Genomic DNA, 23805 nt, shown 5'->3' on the forward strand with positions numbered 1-23805 from the left:
CACTTGCAAAAGAAGACAAAACCAGAATTTGTTGACATCAAAACCAAAACTTTTCAGCTTCCTCTTATCCAAAGAAAAACTGAAAATAAAACTGCATTCCAATCATGTCTTGAACTGAGAATTCTGACAATAACTTGGCAGTTATGTCAAAACTTTAAATATATATACCCTATGACCTACCAACCCTACTTCCAGGATCTTTCTTACAGAAATACTACTACGGATAAACAAAGACAAGGATGTTTACCGCATCAGCGGTTGCAAGAGCAAAACCAAAAACAAGGTGAATATCCATCCAGTTAGCTACACTGTGACACAAATACATGATAGAAAACCACTGTAGCCAGTTAAAAGAATGAGGTAGCTCTAGACGCACTGACAAGATACCCTGGCTATACTAGTAAGCAAAAAAAGCAAGTGACAGAATATGTGTGATATGATCCTATTTTTATTTAAAAATAAACTGTGTGGATATATATGTTGTAGAGATACAGGAGAAGGCCTGAAAAACTATATAACTTCCTTGCGAAGAAAAAACTTAGGGGCTAAGAGGGCTCGTCTCTCATGTTTTACTTCATAGAAGTCTGGATTTGTTTGAAGTTAACAATTACTTTTGACATAACAGTATACAATTTTGAAATAAAACGGATTTGAGAGGCTAATTTTCTAGATGGAATACGGTAGTTTAGAAATGCCCTTAAAACGTAAATTTCTTTCTCCCATTTACAAGCCTGGGAGGGCACAGGAAGGGGAGCACTGCCACAAAATCTTCTTCTAAAAGCTCACTCGGGATGCTAACCTAAGTCTCATTTCAGAGGTTTGTAAGGTTAGCAATGCCTCTTTTCAGACTACATCAGATGTCATCTTGACATCAATGTCATCAATGTCAAAATGAAGGCAAAATTAACAATCTTAAAAAGGAAACATGTAAAATACTTAGACAAAACAAATCACTAAAACTGCAGAGTTCTACTATACTTTATTCAAAAATTGGCCCTACTTCCTAATTGAGAGACCTGAAAGTCTAGTGTCCAAATGTAAATACCCACCATGTGTTCAAAAATAATCTTCAAACTTGAACCGTAATCTATGGAAGTTACACACACCACAATCCACCTTTGCACAGGTAATTTTATTCTCTCCTGTGGGTGTCAAGTGCTCACAGATTGTAATTTGAAACATTCAGAAAGCACATACCTGAATATTGTCACATTTCTTTACATCACGATTCAATAACTATTAAACAATTATGTCTACTAAATACAGTGAACAAAATGGTATAACTGTTTACACCATTCCCTTGTACACAAGGCTTCTGTCACAACAGCAACAAATGGAATTAATGCATACCACAATATCGATGAAGTAAGACCTTCTTTTTAAATAAACTATTCTGTTTATAAATAAACTCTGATTTTTTTTTTTAGTACACATTTACAGACCTGATCAATAAAAAGAAACAAGACATATAGTTTCCTTTTAAAAGCAAAATGTTGACAAATGGACCACTACGAGAGAACGCGAATAGGAAAGGGGGTGAGAAGCAAGCAAGGGGTAAGAGAGAGTTAAAAGTACAGCCATACTACAACCTATGTCTGTTAGCAAACACCGACACCGACATAAGGGCAGGGCTATCTGGGGGGCTCATTTTACTTGAATTCCAGCAAGTTGCAATCGATCTTGTAGTACACATAGGGGTAATATTCCTGTTGACTCAGGTTTAAGCCTGGAATATCCATAGGAGCCTATTGAAAAATCAGATGATTATTCAACTAAGTACTTAAAGAAATTAAACAAGAAAAAAAGTATTACCATTCATAGGCATACCTTGGAGATATTGCAGGTTCTGTTCCAGACCACCACAGTAAAGCGAGTGGTTTCCCAGTGCATATAAAAGTTATGTTTACACTATACTACAGTCTATTAAGTGTGCAACAGCATTATGTCTTGAAAAACAATGTACATACACCTTAATTCAAAAATACTTTATTGCTAAAAAATGCAAACCATCATCTGACAATGCAGGGTTGCCACAAACCTTCAATTTGTAAATTGAAAAGTGCATTATCTGTAAATTTCAATAAAGTGAAGCACAGCAAAACAAGGTATGCCTGTACCTTCTTAATGAACATCTACTCTGGACTAAGTTTATACATTTTTGCTAATCTAATCTGAGTTTGGCATTGCTAACTCCATTTTGCAAATGAGAAAACAATCTCTGAAAGGCTGAGTTGAGACCTCCCTGGTGGTCCAGTGGTAAAGAATCCACCTTACAATGCAGAGGATGCGGGTTTGATCCTCGAACTAAGGATCCCACATGCCACGGAGCAACTAAGCCCGTGTGTCACAACTACTGAGCTCACGGGCCCTGGAGCCTTCGCGCCACAACTAGAGAAGAGAAAATCCGCGTGCCACAACGAAAGATCCTGCATGCCTCAAGGAAGATCCCGCATGCCACAACTAAGACCTGACGCGGCCAAAAATAAAATTTTAAAAATAAATAAATAAATCTTTAAAAATAAATAAAGGCTGACTTGCCCTAGGAAACAGAGTGAGTAGTAAAGCCAGATTGAAGCACTCTCTGCCCTCAAAGCCTGTGTGTGTTTAACCATCACCCCACCATCCTTTCTTATGCATACTGTATAAAATTACTTCTTTAATCTCAGGCTTGGTGTACTGAGTTTAGGAGACACATGGCTTATAAAATGCTGGATAAAAATAAACCAAGTGTGATTTTTACAGATACCACTTATTACATATGCATGTTGTAAGAATTTACTGGTAGGAAATTATGTATCGAACAGTTAGACTTCACGTATCATCAACTCTACAAAATGCAGAGTCATTTCCTGCATTTTCTTCTATCAAGAAACCCTGATTTTTTTCATGGGTTCTAACTAATGCACATGTGAAATACTGCCGTCCTAAACTAAAGAGAAAAAAAATCAGCAAGATATTGGAAATCAAAAACATAAAAGCCTATTACAATTTTAAACAACAGCAACAACGAAAAGCACACATACTATTTGTATCTTTCTGTTTAAAAAGAACACATAAACACATACCATTTTAGAGAAATGATAGTTCCCTTTAAAATGCTCATCTATTGACTCCACTACTTCTACCAAATAAGGTTACAATGACTACTTATTTTCTTGCTCTCTGCAATTTATAACTTTTGTAATAACTAGTATCACTGGTTGTGTGTGTATTTCTGCAGCTATAAACATAGGATCTGTGAGAGGCCCGCGTACAGCCAAAAAAAAAACCAAAACACAAAAAACATTGGATCTACAGCAAGATAACAACTGGCTTTTAGAAATACCAAGAAGCAACTAGTAAAATGGGGTAAACAAGGTAAATTATTTGCTAAGCTATCAGGTAAATTAATTACTAACAAATTGAGAATCTTAAAGCAACTTTCAAAAGCTTAAATAACCTCTTATCTTCTTCCAATAATTTTTTCTGAAATTCATCCAGTTCCTCTTCTACCAGGTTGTCTAATAAATACTTACATCAATAATAGCTGCTGCACTGCTATCTAGATGTTTATACAATTCATATAATACTTCTCTTAGTTTCTTCATTGTTTTCTTATTGGGCTGAAGGAGCATTGCTTGGAAGTTCACTGGCAAGCCATACCTTATAAATAAGCAGAAATACAGGATGTAACACAAGCAAACATATGCAGAGATTTTCTTTTTAAAGCAAATACTCTCATACTCTTCTTTAATCACAGTTAATGGGGAAAGGGTACCTCACTTTAATGACCATGTTTCCAAGTTCAACTAATATACACAGAAACTCAAACCTTCTCTGGTCCTCAATGTCCATTAGAAATCTTTCTTTAGGATGAGAGCCAACTGTCTACTAGGAATTACTTTTAATTACTCTTCAATTTTTAAGGTAGTCTATGAATACCCTCAGCAGACAGTGGTAATATGTAAACTTAGTACAGTGTCTCTAGGTATCTGCAGGGAATTGGCTCCAGGACCCCTATGGATACCAAAATCCACGGATGCTCAAGTCCCTTAAATAAAATGGTGTAGTGTTTGCATATAACCTACACATATCCTCCAGTATACTTTAAAATCATCTCTAGATTACCTATAATACAATGTAAATGCTATGTAATTAGTTGTAAGTAAAATGCAAATGCTATGTAAATCGTTGCTAGTGCTCAGTAAATTCAAGTTTTGCCTTTTGGAACTTTCTGGAGTTTCTTTTTCGAATATTTTCAACCCACGGTTGGTTGAATCCATGGATTCAGAACCCAAGAACATGGAGGGCTTTCATGATCATAAACAACATGAGATTACTACCCATATCTACTATGAAAATTCAAAGAAATTTACAAATAGTGAGCACCACTGCAGATAAACATTTTGATGTATTTCTAATATGAGCAACATGTACAGAGGATCACAAGATGATTGAGATTTTAAGTACCTCAAGATAAAAAAACATTTTAGGTTAATTGAAATGAGGACTTCAAATAAGGCATCGTTAGGTATACTGCGTACCAAACTACATATAAAATATTTGAATGATCTTCTTTTAAACAAACACTGGCTAATATTTCATAATCTACATTTAACTTAAGTACATAATAAGAAAAGAATCAGAGAGCACAGCAGCGTGATCTCTTTCTTCAAACCCGGTATTAAGGGACAAGACCAACATGCACGTAATAAGCAGTATGACACTGACAATCTCTCCCTCACGACTGGCCCTTTGGTTTCTCCAAATCAATTTCCTATTAGTAGACTGTGTGTTTTAATACAGAGGTCCAATGTAAAGGGATCTATAAATTCTTTAGTTCCAAGTTTCTCAATTAACTTCCTTTACCTCAAAACAGACTCAACAAAAACCCTCAACGCTTTTACATGAATCCACGCAATAAACGCCTCACTGAAATTCACTTTCAGCCACCGTACAAGTGGTCCCTAGAGAAAGAGAGAAAAAAAAAAAATCACCAAAAATTTGTCCTGAAAATGGCAGTTAGAAATTAGATAAATCAAGTATTTTTAAAGGAGCAACTATCCAGTAAGAATCTTTAGGAGCATTAAATCACATTATAATTCACTTTAAAAATGTTTCATTATTCTCATTATCTTGGATACTTTACCTTAAATTAGATGAAAAGATTAAGCCACTACTCTGTAACCTCAGTAGATACAAAAATCCATTGAATCTATTCACTACACAGAAAAAGGTATATATATATATATATATATATATATATATATATAATTATTATTATTATTTTCTTTCTGTTTTTTGGCCGCACCACGTGGCTTATAGGATCTTAGTTCCCTGACCAGGGATCGAACCCATGCCCCTTGCAGTGGAAGTGCAGGGTCCTAACCACTGGAGCACCAGGGAAATCCCAAAAAGGCCTATGTTTTAATGAAAGTCATTTAAAGTGACACAGAATATAGAAGTGTCCTTCTACAGGTTTGAAAACCAAAATATAAAAATCTAAATTTACTATCCAATACTCTTAAACATCTTATACATTTAAAATAGAATTCAATTACACACAACTTCTCAGGAATAACGAAAAATAGCTATGTAGTAAGTCATTTAATATCCCTAGGTGTTAGTTTTCTCATCTGTAAAATCAGGGGGTTGATCTAGATCCCTAAAACCTGTTCATCATGTTCTAAATTTTTAATGGTTCTATTATGTAGTATATATTCTTTCTGAATTTAGTTATTCAGTACTTCTAAATAAAAACACTTCTTTAAAGAAACAAATGACAACTTATTACCACCTCTGCATACTTAAAAGACACACATGATCAGTTCAGCTAATAGTTATTTAGATAACATTATTAGGCTCATTTGGATGTAACAATCAATTTACGAAAAAAGGATAATACAACAAGATGAAAGTCTTTGGTTAAAATATCTGTTCTTTAAAAGTGATCTGGAACTCCCCAACAAGTTGGTCTTATTTGACATTACTTGGTTAGGGTTAGTTTTCTCCCAACTGAGATGCAATAGTTTATAAAGTACTTGGAAATAACTTTAAATGGAATGTGCTTTTATTTCCTCTTGCATTACAAGAGAAATACATTTTCACTCATCATGTTTCCCCTTCCAAACAAGCTTTAGTCTTCACAACAATCCTGCACTTGAGATGGCAAGAAAGTCAACGCCATCTTTCACTCACAATTCCATCCCTGTTCTCCACTGTGCCTAGAACATACTAACTCACCAATGGTTTAAATACAAATTCCTCCAATAAAAGACTGCATGCAGCATTAAAAAAATCTGCCTCAAAAAATGAAATTTCTTACTGAAGAGAGAGAACTACTACTTAAACTAAAATAACCCCTCACTATATGGGTATTAATTAAAACACTGCATTTAAAATTAATTTCTGATATGGACTTAAGGGGGGTTAATTTTAAGATAATATATTTTAAGATAAGGATCCACAGATCTCAGGTTGCTTAGAGAAAACTTTTGATTATTTAGTAGAAAAAAAAGCTAGAATCAAATGTCTCAAAAGCAAAATCAGAAAAGTTTTGTTTTCTTTTAAATTAAAGAAAAGCAGTACCACTTTTTCTTCTGCTTAACACTGATAGTATTACTAAGTATTAAAAACGCATACAAATTGCTTTTTCTTGTCGGTAGAAAGCCTGTTCATTTCTTCTTTGTCTGCTTTCATCTCCTCTTCATTATACTGGAAGTCACGAACGATGAATCTAAATTGGGGGGGGGAAAAAAACCAAAATTGTCCACACCATGTATAGGTGATCTAACAAATTAAAAAATAAAAAATAATAATCTTACTTGTTTTCCCTGGCTTTGTGTCTGAAGTCATCAACTGCCTTCCTAAACAAGGTGACATTACACAGGTAACTGTCTTGGTCCTCTGAGAGAACACTAGAGAGAGAAAGACCAAGTCCACTTAAAGCTTTATATTTATTGCTCACGTTCATATTGAGGGCAGAATTCAGAAACAGGGGCAGGAAGAGGAGGAACACAGTAGGGTACGGCAGCCCTTCCCAAACCACTTCAGTGCTTTTCATCTGTACTGCCTCCACACTGAAGACACTCAGTGTTTATGATGTTTTTATTTACGGTGCCTTAACAGCCCCCTAGTGCATTCCTTCCTAACCAACAAAATTAAACATTAAATCAAGTAAAGCATCCAAACTCAAGAATCATGCTTTTCAATCTCTATCAGCACTAGGCCAGCTGAGGAAAAATCGTCCAGCACCTGGCTGGTTTCCAGAATCTCCTTACTTCCTTGCTAAGCACCCTCTTCTCTTCTGGTGACTGAATTCTCTCTTCCTCTCTCCAGCCCAGCCCTGACCCATGAGTCCCGGCCCACCCCTTTTAACTTGTGCCCTCTCAAAACTATTATCCTGCGTTCTTGTTCCCAGTGCCCATCAGATCTAAAGCAAGGTAGCTACAAAGTGGACAGAACTTGATAACAGACCTTTAATGATCCTCAGGTTTGCCACAACTGACAGTAATGTGCAAACTGACTGGGATCAAAACAAAGCCAAGGGACTTCTCTGGTGGCCCAGTGGTTAAGAATCCACCTGCCAATGCAGGGGACATGGGTTCGATCCCTGGTCCGGGAAGATCCCACATGCCGTGGAGCAACTAAGCCCGTGCGCCACAACTACTGAGCCTGCACGCCTAGAGCCCGTGCTCCGCAACAAGAATGAGAAGCCCACGTACCGCAACGAAGAGTAGCCCCCGTTCGCCGCAACTAGAGAAAGCCCACACACAGCAATGAAGACCCAATGCAGCCAAAAATAAATAAATAAATTTGTTAAGAAAAAAAAACAAAGCCAATTCCAACTTGACAGGCTATCTCAGATCCTAACAATATTCCACCACTATCACATTCACCTTTTAAACTTATCTTAACCTTAACTGATCTTTTTAACTTTAGTACTTTACTGTTTTGAAGGTCCATGCAAATAAAGGGGTGGGGACCAGAGATGTGGACAACGTCAAATAGCAGGTTCCGTGACAGTGAAAAAGATGGAAAGAAGGCTCAGGTTCAAGAGTTGTGTTACAGTTTAAGATGCCAGACATAAAGCCTTTCTAGAGGTTGAAGGTGAGGCCAAGGGAAAAGCTACAGAAATCAAGTGGAGATGACAGTCTGTGAGCTCCAGGCTGGGTCTCCAAACTCACTCTCTTCGCTTAGTTCTACTGCTGTGTAGAAACAGTAACACTAGCTCCTCACACACACAACCAGGCCGAGAGGAAACGAAAGGTCAATGCTTTTCGGCTGCTTCACGGCATTTTCAGTCTCCCATGGGCGTGGCAGTGCTTCTGGAGCCTACTAGCTCTTCCTGCTGCTTCTGACTTCTTACCTCTCTCCTAAGACTCGGTCCTGCCATCTGCTCTGCTCCCCAGTCAACCTACCCACTTCATTGCCAAGGCATCTTTCCTGCTTTTCTTTGTAAAAGTTATCTTTGCAACCCTTGCTCCAAAACACAAAAGAAACTTTTCTTTGAACAATGGCTAGTGTCGTTTTTTTCTAGGCCTTCCTCGCTAGGATCCTCTGATTCATCTGGAACTCTAGCTCCCTGAACAAAAGCTTCTGTGAAGCACCAATCAGTTTGTGGTGCTGTTTTTCCAACAACAGAGAAAAGGCCGAAGTCAACCAGTGACGTAACCCAACCGGATTATCTTAACAAGCAAAAGTAGACAGACAAAAAGCTAAGTGGTAATTCTGAAAGTACAAGTGACAATCACCTCTTTCTGAACAGTTTTTCCAACAGAAAGAAGCAGAACAGCAGCTCAGCCTCTCAGCTTCTTTGGCCTTTAACTCTGACTTGGCATTTATACACATCCCTGCACTTAACCACCCAATGATGGCAATATTTCACATGGTCCAATCTTTCAAGATTTATGTAGAATATTTTGCAAATAGCTAGATTTTGTGTGTTTTTAGGTGAAATTATTTCTTTCAGGTTTAAAGATGGTTTTTTTTCAATCCATTCTTCTTCCTCAAAAGTCCACTTTCATCTTCACTGCTTCCAAGAGTAACCACTCAGGTATTGTGCCAAAAAGCAACAAGTGACAGTACTACTACTTGTAATTCACTTTAAAATAAAGCACTTAGAACAATGACCAGCACATAGTAATCACTCAAAAATGTTAGTTATTATGATAAGTGAAAAATCCAACGTCAAGTCATAGAGATCTTTCCTAAACAGAAGTACAAAATTCCAGACTAACCCACTAAAACCCGTCTGCCCCACGTGAACTAAGCATCCTCTTCAGGTGCTGGCTGAGCTACTGCATGGTTCTCAATGACTAAATTTAAATAACTTTTCAAGTCAATGATTCCAAAAGTCTTTAGACTGATAAATAGGTGAACAGATGTTTTCACTGAGTGAGGAAGGGCTGGGGACTCTCAGGTGGTCAGTGAGCACTCAGGGGTCATTCAGAAGACAGGTATTGCCTATACTGAACTGTTGGCATCTGAAATTTGTTTCCTTTTAACTACTAAAGTGATTTTCCAAAAGATGTAAGTCTGAAGTAATATTTCTAAAGTCCTTCTTTCCGAATAAACCTGGGCCTACACACCACTCCCCTGGACTAGGCTCACACACCACAGGGTGGGAGGACATTCTGTGTGCACTGGGTCCTTACTCTCCTCCTCTCCCTGCCCCCAAACGTAAAGACAACCTCTGTGACTTTTACGGTCTCCAGAGCACAAAGGTCTAAGAAGGTGTCATCTGTCAGGATAAACAGCTTCGGAGGAAAACCAGCATTAAGACACAACCTCAATCTTCAGTTTACCACGTGAAGGGCCAGTGTGAATGGAAAGTATTCCCCCCAAATGGGAAAAAAATTCACAATGAGCACAGGTTTGTGGTTTCATTCTCAAAAAATCAACATTTGTGAAACTACAATAATCATATTACCCTCTACTTTATTATCTTATCAAGCCTTAAAAGAACCTCATGTGTACAGGGAAGGTGTGATGCTCATTTTACAAAGATAACGAGGCCCAGAGAAGTTAAAAGACTTACCGCAGGTCACATAGCAAGTTGGTAGCAGAACCAGCAATAGAACTCAGATCCCTGGGTCCAGGACTCTTTCCATTATACTAAGCTACCTCCCATATGACACAATGAAACTGGAAAAGAAAATATTTCATGGGCCTGGCCTTACTAACACCACTTCTTTACTACCGCCTAGACCTTTCTTTCACCATGCTGACGGTATATATATATACACACTGAGGGATATATATGTATATACAAAACAATTCTTTGGGCGTGCATGTACACTGTACTTAATATTTTCTTGAAGAATATCTTGTGTAGAATGGCAGAATGCAGGAAAAAATGACATGCTATGTAGTGTCAAGAGTGCAGGACTTGGAGTTAAAAGACCTGAGTTTCAGTCCTAACTTTGCCACTGCACACTTATACAGCCATATACACTTTAGGCAATGACTTAACTCTTCTGCATTTGTATTTCTTCATCTATGAGAAAAAGTATAACTGCCAAAACTACTTCATGGAATTGCTGTACATATCAAATTAGACAGTGAATATTAATCCATAAGTTTAAAATTGCTTAATAAAAGTTTTTTTTTTTTTAAAGGAAAGTACAGATTCAGTAGAATCTATGCTTACTGGAAAGTGATGGTAAATATTTGCAGATCAACAGAGTACTACCCTAGTAGCCATTTTGGTACACTTCCTTTGCAAGATAAATGAGGAAATATAGACACACAGTAGGTATACAATAAATATTGAAGGAAGAATTCTGAGAGGGTAGCACAGCAGAAAAAGTACCACACCAGAGATCTGGGTTCTAGTTACAGCTCTGTCACTAATGAGATGTGTGACTCTGGGCAAACCACGTCACCTCTGTGGCCTCAAACTTCTACATCTATAAACATGAGTGGGTTGATCAGACTGTACAAAGGCCCTTCCAGGTCTACAGTAGCTAGAGTTAATATAACTCACTGATTTTTAAGGTGAAAATGATGGCTCCAAAACTGTAAAATTTACCACAAAGGAAAGATAAAGATAGCTCCTATTCCAACATCCAAACTACCAAAGGAATTCTACGAAAGAAACAGGCTTTACAAAGACTACTACTTACTTGCTAGACCTTGGAACTACCATTTCAGCTAACGTTTCATACTGCTTAATCCAGTCATTGTGGTTTAACCTGCAGAAAAGATACAATTAAGTTACCGGAAGAGAAAAACAAGTCCTACCTTCCTGCCGAGCCCAGAAAGAGAAAAAACTATGAGACAAATAGGAAATCCAACTATAACAGGTATACCTCAAATCTATTTAACAACAACAACAACAAAATCAAGTTTTGTACAAAGAATGAATTTCAAATACACTGAGTGGTAAAGCAGGAAATACAGCTCACCATCTCTTACATCCAGTAACTATTGCAAAAGAGGCACATTCTAGAGCTAAGTTTGGAAAGGAAGCAAAGCAAAATACAGAATCTAAATTACTTTCAAACTTTAGTGTTGATATACATTATTACCTCACCAAAAAAAGAAAAAAACGAAAGAAAGAGAGAGAAAAGCCATGCTGAAATCACTAACATTTCTATTCAGTGACTATTATGAACAGCTGGGTAAAACCACATTTACCAAAAGCACAGAGTACCAGAAAGCGCTGAGTAAACAAAGAGACAGTAAACCAAGCTGCCACAGATCACTGTGCAACAACCTTTCTAGAGACCACTGGCTTTTGTGGTCTGGCGAGAGATGATTATATATGCAGTACAAAATAAAGAATTGTAGTATCTATAGCCAGGATAGTGAATAATCCATTATACAAGGTATCCTAGGTCCTATCCGAGGTGTCAAGTACAGTGCACAGAAAACTATGAAAACTTCTGGTCTTAAACACAAATTTTAAATAAAGGTTGCATGAGACAAATCTTTTATCTGGGCAAAGGTTATTTTCCTGTATAAGTATAAAAACACAAAGACAGAGAAATTTTTTAGAAATAGTGTTCTAGTATTCTGCAGTAAGGGGTAAAAAGCAGAAGTAAGGCAATACTGTAGCCACTGAAATTCAATGGAGGTCCTTTCCCACCCCTTTCCAGTAGGCATCATTTTCTAATATTCCCAGTTTCCTAACCAGACAAAAACGCAGAGCACAGCAAAGAAAGATTTCATGAATAATGCTCTGAAGAGTCCCCAAATCTCCCATCCCAGTTTGGATCCCCTGAAGATTCCCTGATAATGAGATTTTAGTGTAAGTCAGAAGTGAAACCATTAACAGTGTTTCTTTCCCTCTCTCCCTCTCCCTCTCCCTCTCCCTCTCTTTCTCTTTCTCTCTCTCTTTTTCTCTCTCTCTCTCTCTCTCTCTCTCTCTCTCTCTCACACACACACACAGACACACACACAGTTCTAAACTTCCAAAGGTTTCATTTTACCAAGATTACCAAATATTAATTAAAACAGAAGGCCTAATCTAAAGGAGATTTCAAAGGATAGTCGAACCCAGCAAACTACACCCATAACCTGTACACCTGTTTTTGTAAATAAATTTCTACTGACACACAGCCATGTTCATTCATGTACATACTGTGTGTGACCGTTTTCAGCTACAACCACAAAGTTGAAGTGGCAGAACTGAGTAGTTGTATCAGAGACCATATGCCTTGCAAAGGGTAAAATACTTACTATCTGGCCCTTTGCAGAAAAAGTATGCCAAGCTTTTATCTAATCCATCCTTTGCTTCTTAGAGGGCTTAATTCATCCTAACCAATCATCAAATATTTTTCAGAAAAAGAAATAGCTCCCTGTTTTGAAAAATCTAAGAACAATATTTCTTTTAAGTCCAATAATTTAGCATTATTTAATTATTTAATGGGCCAGCTGTACTAAGCAAATGTTGATCTGGAATATCAATTTGTAATTGACAGCTCTATTACCAGGTTATGAACTAAATTCTACTGTATGTGCCATATGAGTACATGTTGGTTGACAGGGCAAATGACAAGGTGATACTCCCTTTACACTTGGGTTTATGGAAAACTTCAAATTACAATATCAGACACTAATATTTTTCTTGTATTTTAACAGGTAAATCCTTCTGTAATAAAAAGACATACTTGGGAACCACGACCAGTAACGTGACGAGATACTCTGAGTCAAGAACAAAGTCATCCTTCTTCACAATTTCTGCTAGACTTCTAGTTAGCAAACTTCCTCTGAGGAATAAGAAAAAAATCATTAGGCTGATAATTATGTGCTTCCAGAACACAAGTAAAGAAACAGCAGGCTAATTATAGTCACATATACTATATATACATCTCAAGAGAGGGATGAGCCTGAGTTAACATTTTATTTTATAAGAAGTCAAAATTTAGCTGAATATTTCCCACATCCAAACCCAAAGAAATGTAAACATTTTGTCAGAACTTGCCTCTAGTGTCTCCCTTTGTGTTTGCTTTATTATAACTCAGCTCTTCTCTTGATTACATATATAGTATCTTAACTGAGAAAGTGTTATTCATTAGGTATCAATTAAAGTCTACCTCATCATAATTATGAAATCATATCATCTAAGCACAACCTTTGATTTTCCTCCCTCTTCCTGGGTATCAATTTTGGTTAGTTAACCCAATAATCAACTCTTTTAACACAGTCTTCATTTGGTCTCCTAGTACATTTCACAGTGAAAATGACTTGCCCTGTTTGCACCACTGACAGTATCCAACCAACTTTCTCTCTGGGATATGAATGCATAACTGGAAGAGTTAAGTGCTTAAAGCTATACTTGTAGTAGTCATACTACAGTGATATTAACCAAAACAGAAGTGGTCTATTTTAAGAAAACCTAATATGTAAAAAATCAAAACTTGGAAAACAGAAAAATTAAAGAATGAGTATTACATTACAAAAGGATTCTTCTATAGAATTCTTTTAAGCAGCAGATAATTGCTATGTAATTAAACTATCATTTGATTTAAAACAATTAACTTTAGATAATTTTCAGTGAAAAACCAGATGGATAAAGGGATAAACCAGGACCCAACTCACAAGTATTATGTATGAAACGAGTATAATAAATCAGCCTCACATCTGTTTTGACTAGCCTGAATTAGTGAGCTTTTCTCCATGAAGTGAAAAAAACACCATTTTGATTATAGAAACAGCACAAAGTGGAACTTACTAACCCCTAACAATAGTTCATTCAGTGTATGCTAGAATGCGTCCCCAATTCTTTTTTTTTTTTTTGGCTGTGCCGTGAGGCACGCGGAATCTTAGTTACCCGACCAGGATTGAACCTGCACCCCCTGCAGTGGAAGCACAGATTCTTAACTACTGGACCTCCAGGGAAGTCCCTCCCAATTTTTAATTATTTACATATACTTGACATGCTTACGCATTCTTTCGTTCCAAATTCTGAAGATTCCCTTTCAGGTTGTTATATGCGGATGCTCGAGATTTCAGGTCATTGTCAATCTGAGTCACTCCCTTTAAAGAGAAAAAGAGAAAAAGGGAAAATTTTCCTAAACCTGCCTCTACTAATACAATCAAAGTAGCTGTGCTTAAACTTTAAAAAACAAAACACCACTAGTTCCTGATGTAAAAATATTCTATTATTTTAAAAGCATGCCTTTAAAGGTCATTAAAAAACAAACCTACTTCATTTTTAATAACTATGGTAATTTTCATATAATCTTTTCTATTAAGGATAATGTTTTAGTCTACATGTATTTTAATTATTGTTACTATATTACTTCTTAAACCACGTAAATGGAATCTAGGCCACTGGTTACAGAGATAACTAATTAAAAGGCTTTAAAATACAAGTTTCAAGGATTAACTTCCAAAGGAACTAAATCACATAGAGTTTTGCTGTTCACAACACCACTACTCTTCCACAAAATATTTTTGCAATAAAATTAAAATTATGTTTGAATTTATTTATAAATGTTACACAAGCTGATTTTTCAAAAAGATGAGTAAAACTACTAACAACTTAGGGAGAAAACACAAAGCAGTAGATTTAACGTTTGAGGAACTAATTTCAACTCAGCTCTACCATCACCAGCTGTGTGGCACTGGGGTAAACTACTTCACCTCTCTGAGCCTCTTTCCTCAACTATAATAGTATCAGGAAGAAGACGACTAAATCCTTGATAAGGATCAAAAAAAAACAAGGCTCACAGTAAGAGCACCACTTTATATTATCTGACTACTCATTTTCATTAAATTATATGATGACTTGAGTTAAAATCCTTGATACGCTATTCATTTACATTTAACCATAGAGCACAACGTACAAATAAAGCCAGTAGGAGCCAAGGAAGTCTGTCCAGATGATTTAAACCATACTTTTCATCCTAGCCAGGTCATAGAAATGTTGTCACACAATTAATAGGTCCTTGTCTACTGCCTCATTATAGTTTCAGGTGAGACTTTTACATTTTTCTCTCAAGCTCAAGGACTTTGAAACATAAAAGGAGCTCTTAATTCAGTGAATTCATGGATGGGCTTTAACAACTGTGGGCTCCCTGAAACTGTACATAAAATCATGTGGTACAAGAATACGGGCAATTTTTCTGGGTAGAGAATCAATACTGAACATCAGAAGGGAAGGTGTCAGAGAACCCATAAAGTTTAATCTGAATCAGTACTGTACACAAACATACTTAAGTTACCATTATCATACATCTGAATGATTCATAAATCTCTAATCTATTCCAACTTCCTGTTCTGTGTGATCTCAATTATGCTTCAAATTTATATAAATAACTATAAAATTTTAAAGTTACTTTTCTTATTCAAACATTGTTGATGCAACATTTAACTTAACTACCTAAATAAACTACACAATTTGGATAATGTACACATGAAAGTGTTATCCTTTTTTGACACCTTTTTTTTTTAGTAAAACTGCAGTAAGTCACATATAATTAAGCTGCCCTGTCAAAACCTAAATTAGAGTATTTAATAACTAAATACTTATAAAATAAATAAAGCCACTATAAATCAATGTGTCCTACCTGTATCATTTTTTATCTTACCTTGGCAATTATTTCAGAAATATTTTTCAGGGACTGCTTGATTGGATATTTAGCCATGTCCCATTGAAACCTTGTTATATAAGTAACCAAGTCAACTGAAATAAGGGAAGAAATTAATTACTGAGGAGAAGCAATAGAATTTTTTATAGTTTGCTACACAGTAATAGGTTTCAGTGCTGAAACTGGCATTAAGAAAATCAGTAAAGATGTCATCATTTGTGAAGAGTCCTGGTTAAGTAAATGTGGAACTGTGTTAAGTAACATGGATTAATCAAAATTTTTACCTTGTAATCTGATTGGATCTTCTCCTTACTCAAAATTTAATATATATTAAAATGTTCCTTTCTAATCTGATGACTTAATAAATGGAATATGTACATACCCATGATATGCCTCATATGTAGAAGAAAGAGACACAAAAAGATTAAGAATCTACTTCAGGGGACTCCCTGGTGGCACAGTGGTTAAGAATCCACCTGCCAATGCAGGGGACACGGGTTCGAGCCCTGGTCCAGGAAGATCCCACATGCCGTGGAGCCTGTGCTCTAGAGCCCGCGTGCCACAACTACTGAGCCCGCGCGCCTAGAGCCCGTGCTCTGCAACCAGAGAACCCACAGCAATGAGAAGCCCACACACTGCAATGAAGAGTTGCCCCCGCTTGCCGCAACTAGAGAAAGCCCACGCGCAGCAACAAAGACCCAACACAGCCAAAAATAAATAAAATAAAATAATTTTTAAAATAATACATTAAAAAAAAAAACCCTACTTCAAACTGTCTCCTCAATAAGTAGAATCTGACAAAAGTATGTTCTTTCTTTGCAACTTACCCAAACAAACTGAAAATGAACTTGTCTGTTAAAACCCTGTGATGACTGTTTCTAGGGGTCTATATTTCAGTAATCTTCAAAACATGGACCTTTGCACTTTCAAATGCCAAGAATAAGAAATGCAGAGCTTCCCTGGTGGCACAGCGGTTGAGAGTCCGCCTGACGATGCAGGGGACGCGGGTTCGTGCCCCAGTCCGGGAAGATCCCACATGCCGCGGAGCGGCTGGGCCCGTGAGCCATGGCCGCTGAGCCTGCGCGTCGAGAGCCTGTGCTCCGCAACGGGAGAGACCACAACAGTGAGAGGCCCGCGTACCGGAAAAAAAAAAAAAAAAAAAGAAAGAAATGCGGAGCCAAAGAGACACTCAACCACTAATTCCCTAGAAGTGTAGTCAAGTGGTAGTCAAGATGACTTTACTCCTCAAGTCTGATGGGACCAAGGTCAGGGAAACCAAATGTCAATTATGGTTAACTGGCAAAAGTAATTCATACCAAAATATCTTCTCTCCTCAACTTCTCCCTACATAATACCAGCGAGTCAACAACATAGATGGTATCTCCAAAAGCAGTTTTGGATGCAATGCCCCCTAGACTGTCATCCCCCATTCGGCCTCGCAGACTGACCGCCCTAGTTCATCAGGTACCTAGAGACCAGTGAAGGCACCTAAGTTGTTAACACACCTAACTTTCGTCCTGCCCCCAGCCGCACGTTAACAGACACAGTAAGCAGCTCAGGATCGCTATTATTAGCAAAGAGTAAAAATAAACTACTAAAAATTTTTTTTTTTTACTGATTAAGTACTTCTGAGCATCTATTATTTGCAAGGAGAAGAAATGAGATTAGAGAGACACTGGATTTAAAATACAGTGACTGCTGAGAGTTTAGCCAAATCTCCATACTGCTGCCTCAGCATCCATTTCTGTGTGGCCAAGTGGCCTACAGGGGCCTAGAAGTTATACTAGATAACAGCCTGCAATCACAAGTAGATGTAAGCTCCTGATATGATTTCCCTGACATGACCCTACGAAAAGCGCTCTCTGCTGCTGCCCAGGGCCTCCCCTGCTAGTGTACCCTTTAGATAAGACCCCCCCGAAGTTAACCGAAACCCTCCTTTTTGGTTTGAATCGACCAACCTGGACTTGGCTTGGGAACCCCAAAGCACTCCACTCACGGACCCTAATAAAGGCATGTGCCCCAGGTCCCGCTGCTCTCCCTCTGCCGGCACCCTGTCTTGACCTCCCTGCCTTGCCCCCCTCCTCCAGGACCTGTGAGTAATAAACTTCTCTATTTCTCTTTCCCTTGTGGTTTTTTGTTGAACCATGGCTCACCAACCCATGACACCCCAGGGCTTTACTTAAGAAACGTTAATTTAACCAAGTCACATCAGTGACCTTTATTTATCACAGTAGGCAATATAGGACAGAAAGAAAGGAAAGGGTTGTTTCTTATTATAATGACATATCACTAAAGATCAGCCTAATTAAAAATGAAGCAAGTGCTAAAGTGATATTTCAGGAGAAAACAACAAATGCAAGTATAAATGACAACAATGTGGTTGAAACCATCTTTATAAAGCCATTATTACATAGAGCAAACTCTACGTAAATACTAGTTTCTAGCTATGGAGAGGTCGGTGGTAGACTATTTCTATGGGTACTAAAGAAATGTCACATTCAAATCTGAAGGGAGGAGGCATTACTCTGCAATAAAATTAATAATTTTTATTGTAAGGATTTAGCAGTTGGATGCTATTAAATACAAAAAGCTAGAGAAAACAAGTATTCAACTGGAACAATGCTGAGAGACATAACTTGGAAACACAGTTGTTAATGGGAGTTGACAAATAGATTCTGGAGAGAACTAAGGTAAATCTTTATAATATTGCTTTTGGAAGGATCCATATCATAAACTATATTATATATTATGTAGGATTGTCTTATGAGAGGTTGTGTTTCAGAGGAAAGAATGTAACTGGCAATATCACCAAATTCAGTAGTAATCATTCTATTTTAATGGCTTTCTATTGTATTTAATATCCTTACCTATAAACCTTTTTTAAGTCGTTCACTTTATAGAAATCAATTGCAAATCATGAAACATTAGCTTACCTCCATTGGCCAACAAATTCTCCTGAACTTTATCTTTACTATCCTCCAATACGTCAGCCATATACTGAGCCACTTTCTTAACCACCCTTGGGAGAAAAAAAAAAAAAATCAACAATCACTTTCAGGAAAACAGCCTAAATTCCATACTATACAATGAACACATTACATAAAGACACGAATTTGACTCTATCTGTATAATATAGAACAAATGGGTCCTAACTTCTAAAATAATGTTTTAAGGACAAAAAGCACCAAGATCTTATTACATGTGTCAAACTCAACTGAGTAACTGTAGTTTTAAGGAGACCACATGCAATATGTTTACCAAGTCTGAAAAGAAAGTAGTGGAAAGCTAGCGAGAATAAGCTGAAAAACTGGGCAACAGATCTCACTGCACTGCAAAAACAAAGGGGGAAAGCAGGAGCTTTCATTCACCAGTTATGTGCTTCCCCTTAGGACAAAAGGGATCCCACAGGCAATAGAATACAAACAACGGTAACAATGAAGAATGCGGTCCTACACTACTTATTCATTAACTATTTATTGAGCATCTACTATTTAAGAGAAACAATCTAAAGGGGAAACCATGGTGCCCAAGCTACTGAGGCACCTGCATATCACCTTCTCGATCCCTTCACTTTATAAATAAAGACACCCCCAGGTATGAAGAGAGTAAGTGACTTAGCCCCAAAACTCACAAAACCAGTTCCCAGCAGAGCTGTGACTAAAAACGTGGTGTCTTGACTCTGGAGTCTGGTGTTCTTTCCCCCATTCCTTGTCTGCCTCTGGGCCGTGGGTGGGATACAAAAGTATACGCCAAAAATCTAGCTTCCCATTGCTTAAAATCAAAATGGAAAGATACCAAAAAAGACGGATGACTAAATACAAAGCCATCTGTGGGGAGCGCCAGCTGAGATGACCAGGCTAGAGACAGAAACGCATAAAGGAAAAAGACTTCACTTCCAGCTACTGTAATCAAAAAAGCATAACGGATCAGGAGCAGGGCAATGAAGGACAGGAATGGTTTTGAAAGGCTGATTAGGTGGGAAGAATGTATATTCTTGCCACAGGGCATCATATGAGTCAAGATCCAGAGAGATAAGAAAAGCAACGAATGATGAGGGGTCCAGACTGCCGGGAGTGTCGTGCTCAGGAGAAAGGAGGTTGTGCTAGGACGGCCGGCTGGGGCCAGACTGCAGGTAGATTGCCTCTGATGTCAGCCTTTAGGGAGAGGTGTATGGTCAAAACAGGACTTCGGACAATTTCTCCAATGACTTAGTGCTCAACAACAGGGAGTGTAAACTGGAAGACAAATTAAGAAACTCCTGCAACATGAACCAATAAGGGCCAGAAAAAAGCAACAGAAGGACAAAATGTGAATGACAATCCTATGCGGAATGACCTCAAACCTAAGAAAGTGGAACAAATTCAGAAAAAAATGATGTAAGCCGTAAGTCTTCAACATGTTTAACTTGGGATTTGTCCATACACTTGGCTGTGTCTCCAAAATTCACCCATTCCTTCACAGAAGACAAACCATTATTCCTATATAAGTTGACGAGCATCTTGTAAACAGAACCATCTGCTATGAACATTCCAAAATGTGCATGTTCACAACACTGTAAATCAACTATACTTCAATTTTTTTAAAAAAAATGTGCATGTTTACCACAGAAATGGTTCAGAGTGTAGAACTGCCTGGTGTCAAATTTATCAACTTAACATCGCATAACTCAGACCTTGACAATCTCCCTATGCATCTCTACAGGGGTATCCATGACACATGGTCACCTTAAAAAAAACAAACAAACAAACAAAAAAACTGCTCTAATGATTAGATTACTGAACAAGTATAAACTATAATTTACTCCACCACAATGTTCAGAGTTTAAAAACTGGAACACTCAGTCATTAAGCTAGCATCTGTCAATTCTACCTAAGTCTAACAACCATACGATTTTTAAATTCCTCTTATCTTTCAGGAAGACTGATACAAAGACTAGATTGCGTAACAGTGCAGAAAAGAATAGCTGACAAACTGTATAGGCAACTTGCAATGCTTCTGACCAAATGAACTGCATTTGCCCTAAATACTTACTTCCCTAAAAAATGTGCGCAAACCTTAAACTATACTCAGGACATCCCACTGATGATTTAAAGAAAGATCTAGAGAGCTATTGAGGTGATTAATAAGGATCCAAGTAAGTGTTAATAATTATATTCTCAGGAACCTCCCTTCTCACTGTCCTCTTCGTTGTCATGACCTAACATTGCAATGAGGCTGGTGGGACTGCAGAAAGGAAAATCACCCCGGGGGGGCAACCACGAAAAGTTTACTTAATTAAAAACCTATAATCAAGAAACCAAGAGACAAAAAACTGACTGATGGTAAGAACTGAGACTATCATCAAAAATTATTTTCACATTTGCTCTACTGAATGCATGGAATTATTAACCCTAAAAGCAGTTTACTTTTGCTTTCATCCTCTCTTTTCCATTTTTATTGCCTAGTGCCTGCCCTTAGCTGACGTTTTCAATATCTCTTGCGTAATCTACTGTAAAACTAGCCCCCAACTGGCCTTTTGCCTCATGAGTACATCTTTAGGTCTATTTATTTACTTACCACATATTGTTATGTCAAAAGATCTCTCTGCAACACCTCAGCCTCTACTACCAGAGTACTGCATTATGGTGGTTCTATCAATTCAGAAAAGCATAACAGCATAAACAAGAAAACCCTTCTGCACAGATTTTGAGATTAAGTTCTCCTCTATTCAGTTCTGTTCCCTTAAAGCTTTAATCAGAGGTACATTTCTAAGATTCTCCAAAATTCTGGTTTTTTACAAATTATACCTATTTACCTAAGCCCTAAGTATTTAGAAAGCTCTGTACGTCAAGAGTCAAAGGGATTGTAGACTGAGTCTGTCAATTAATCAAAATTCAGAAAGTTATTAAGGATCCCATACCCATCTTCAGCTAAAATACACAGTAACTGAATTTCAAGTGACTAAACCTGTAGCCTAGAAAAATCTTTTAATGTAACTGAATTTTGAAGACAAAATCATCACCAAATAAATCTTCAAATAAATGGCGTAACAGCCTATGTTCATGAATCAAAGACTTAATATGTCAGGATGGCAATACTGCCCCAATTATCTACAGATTCTACATAATCCCCATCAAAATTCCAGCTGACTTCCAGCAGATATTTGACATGGTATTCCTAAAATTCAAATGGAAATGAAAGGAACCAAACAGCCAAAATAATCTTGAAAAAGACAAAGTTAAGTTGGAGAGCTCACACTTCCTAATTTCAAAACTTACTACAAAGCTGCAGTAAAGAGGGCAATGTGGTACTGGCATAAGGACAGGAATATGGAATACAAATGAGAGTCCAGAAATAAACCCTTACATTTATGTTCCATGGATTTTTGCAAGGGTGTCAGGACAGTTCAATGGAGAGAGAATAGTCTTTTCAACAAATGGACAACTGGATATCCACATGCAAAAGAATGAAGATGGACTTCTCCCTACCACTGTATACAAAATTCACTCAAAATGGATCAAAGACCTAAATGTAAAAACTAAAACTATAAAACTCTTAGAGAAAATACAGACATAAAACTGTGTGACCTTGGATTAGGCAATGTTTTCTTCCATACAACATCAAAAACACAAGCAACAACAAAAAAGAGATAAATTGGACATTAAAATTAAATGTTTTGTGCTTCAAAGCACACTATCTAGAAAGTGAAGACGACCGACAGAATGGAGAAAATATTTGCAAGTCATATCTGATAAGAGTTGTATCTAGAATATATAAAGAACTCTTACAAGTCAATAATCAAATGACCAATAAGCCAATTAAAAAACAGGTAAAGGATCCAAACAGACATTTCCCCAAAGAAGAAACACAAATGGCTAACAAACACATGAAAAGATGCTAAACGCATTATTAGCCATCAGGGAAATGCAAATCAAAAACACAATGAAATTCTCTTTAATATCCACTAGGGTGGCTATAATCAAAAAGATGGATAGTAACAAGTATTGTCAACAATGTGGAGAAACTAGAACCTTCGTACACTGCTGGTGAGACCGTAAAATGGGACAACCACTTTGGAAAACAGTCTGGCAGTTCTTCAAAATGTTAAAAGTACAGTCACATTGACCGAGCAATTCCACTCCTAGGTACATACCCAAGAGAAATGAAAACACATGAGCTCACGAATACTTGTACACAAATATTCATGGTAGCATTATTCATATGAGCCAAAAAATGGAAACAACCTTAATATCCATCAACTGATGAATGGATTAACAAAATGCAGTATATCCTCACAACGTAATATTATTTGGTAACAAAAAGAAATTAAATGTTGATACATGCTACAACACGGATGAACCTTGAAAACATTACACTAAGGAAAAGAAGCCAGTCACAAGAGACCACATATTGTATGATTCCATTTATATGAAATGTCCACAAAAAGCAAATGTGTAGTGTCAGAAAGTAGGTTAGTGGGCAGTGGGGGTTAGGGAGTAACTACTAACGGAAACAGGATGTTTATGATAGTGGCAGGGGGATGAAAATGTACTAAAATTGATTGTGCTGATGGCTGTACAACTCTGTGAATATATGAAAAATCACTGAATTGTACACTTGAAGTAGGTGAACTGCCTAGCATGTAAATTATATCTCAATAAAAATATTAAAAGGAGTCACCATTTTCACACGTCAAACAGCTGTATTTTATTGCACGTTAATTATATCTTCATAAAGTTGATTTACAAAGAAAAAAAAGTCATTGTTTTCTAAAACCATTCCAATAAGCAGAATACACATGTGATAA

The 23805-nt window shown here is 37.2% G+C and overlaps 1 protein-coding gene across 4 annotated transcripts in view; it reads right to left on the bottom strand.

Annotated features, from left to right (window-relative positions):
• Positions 1–478: 478 nt before the first annotated feature.
• The window catches only part of ATP6V1C1 (ATPase H+ transporting V1 subunit C1), a 38938-nt gene continuing 15611 nt past the window's right edge, over positions 479–23805 (bottom strand). For 2 of the 4 annotated variants that reach the window (XM_029222864.1, XM_029222865.1), the window contains exons 4-13: positions 18953–19038; positions 16020–16114; positions 14372–14463; positions 13095–13193; positions 11106–11174; positions 6804–6896; positions 6622–6715; positions 4849–4946; positions 3516–3642; positions 480–1745 (exon numbers count right to left, since the gene is read on the bottom strand). In XM_029222864.1, coding sequence (XP_029078697.1) covers positions 1650–1745; positions 3516–3642; positions 4849–4946; positions 6622–6715; positions 6804–6896; positions 11106–11174; positions 13095–13193; positions 14372–14463; positions 16020–16114; positions 18953–19038 — 949 coding nt within the window. In that variant the 3' untranslated portion in view covers positions 480–1649. Of the gene's footprint in view, positions 1746–3515; positions 3643–4848; positions 4947–6621; positions 6716–6803; positions 6897–11105; positions 11175–13094; positions 13194–14371; positions 14464–16019; positions 16115–18952; positions 19039–23805 lie in introns of all 4 variants that reach the window. The other 2 variants (XM_029222863.1, XM_029222866.1) reach the window with 2 other exon arrangements.

This window comes from Monodon monoceros, unplaced genomic scaffold, assembly GCF_005190385.1.
Source record: "Monodon monoceros isolate NGI ecotype Baffin Bay Population unplaced genomic scaffold, NGI_Narwhal_1 Super_Scaffold_14, whole genome shotgun sequence".
Taxonomy (NCBI): domain Eukaryota; kingdom Metazoa; phylum Chordata; class Mammalia; order Artiodactyla; family Monodontidae; genus Monodon; species Monodon monoceros.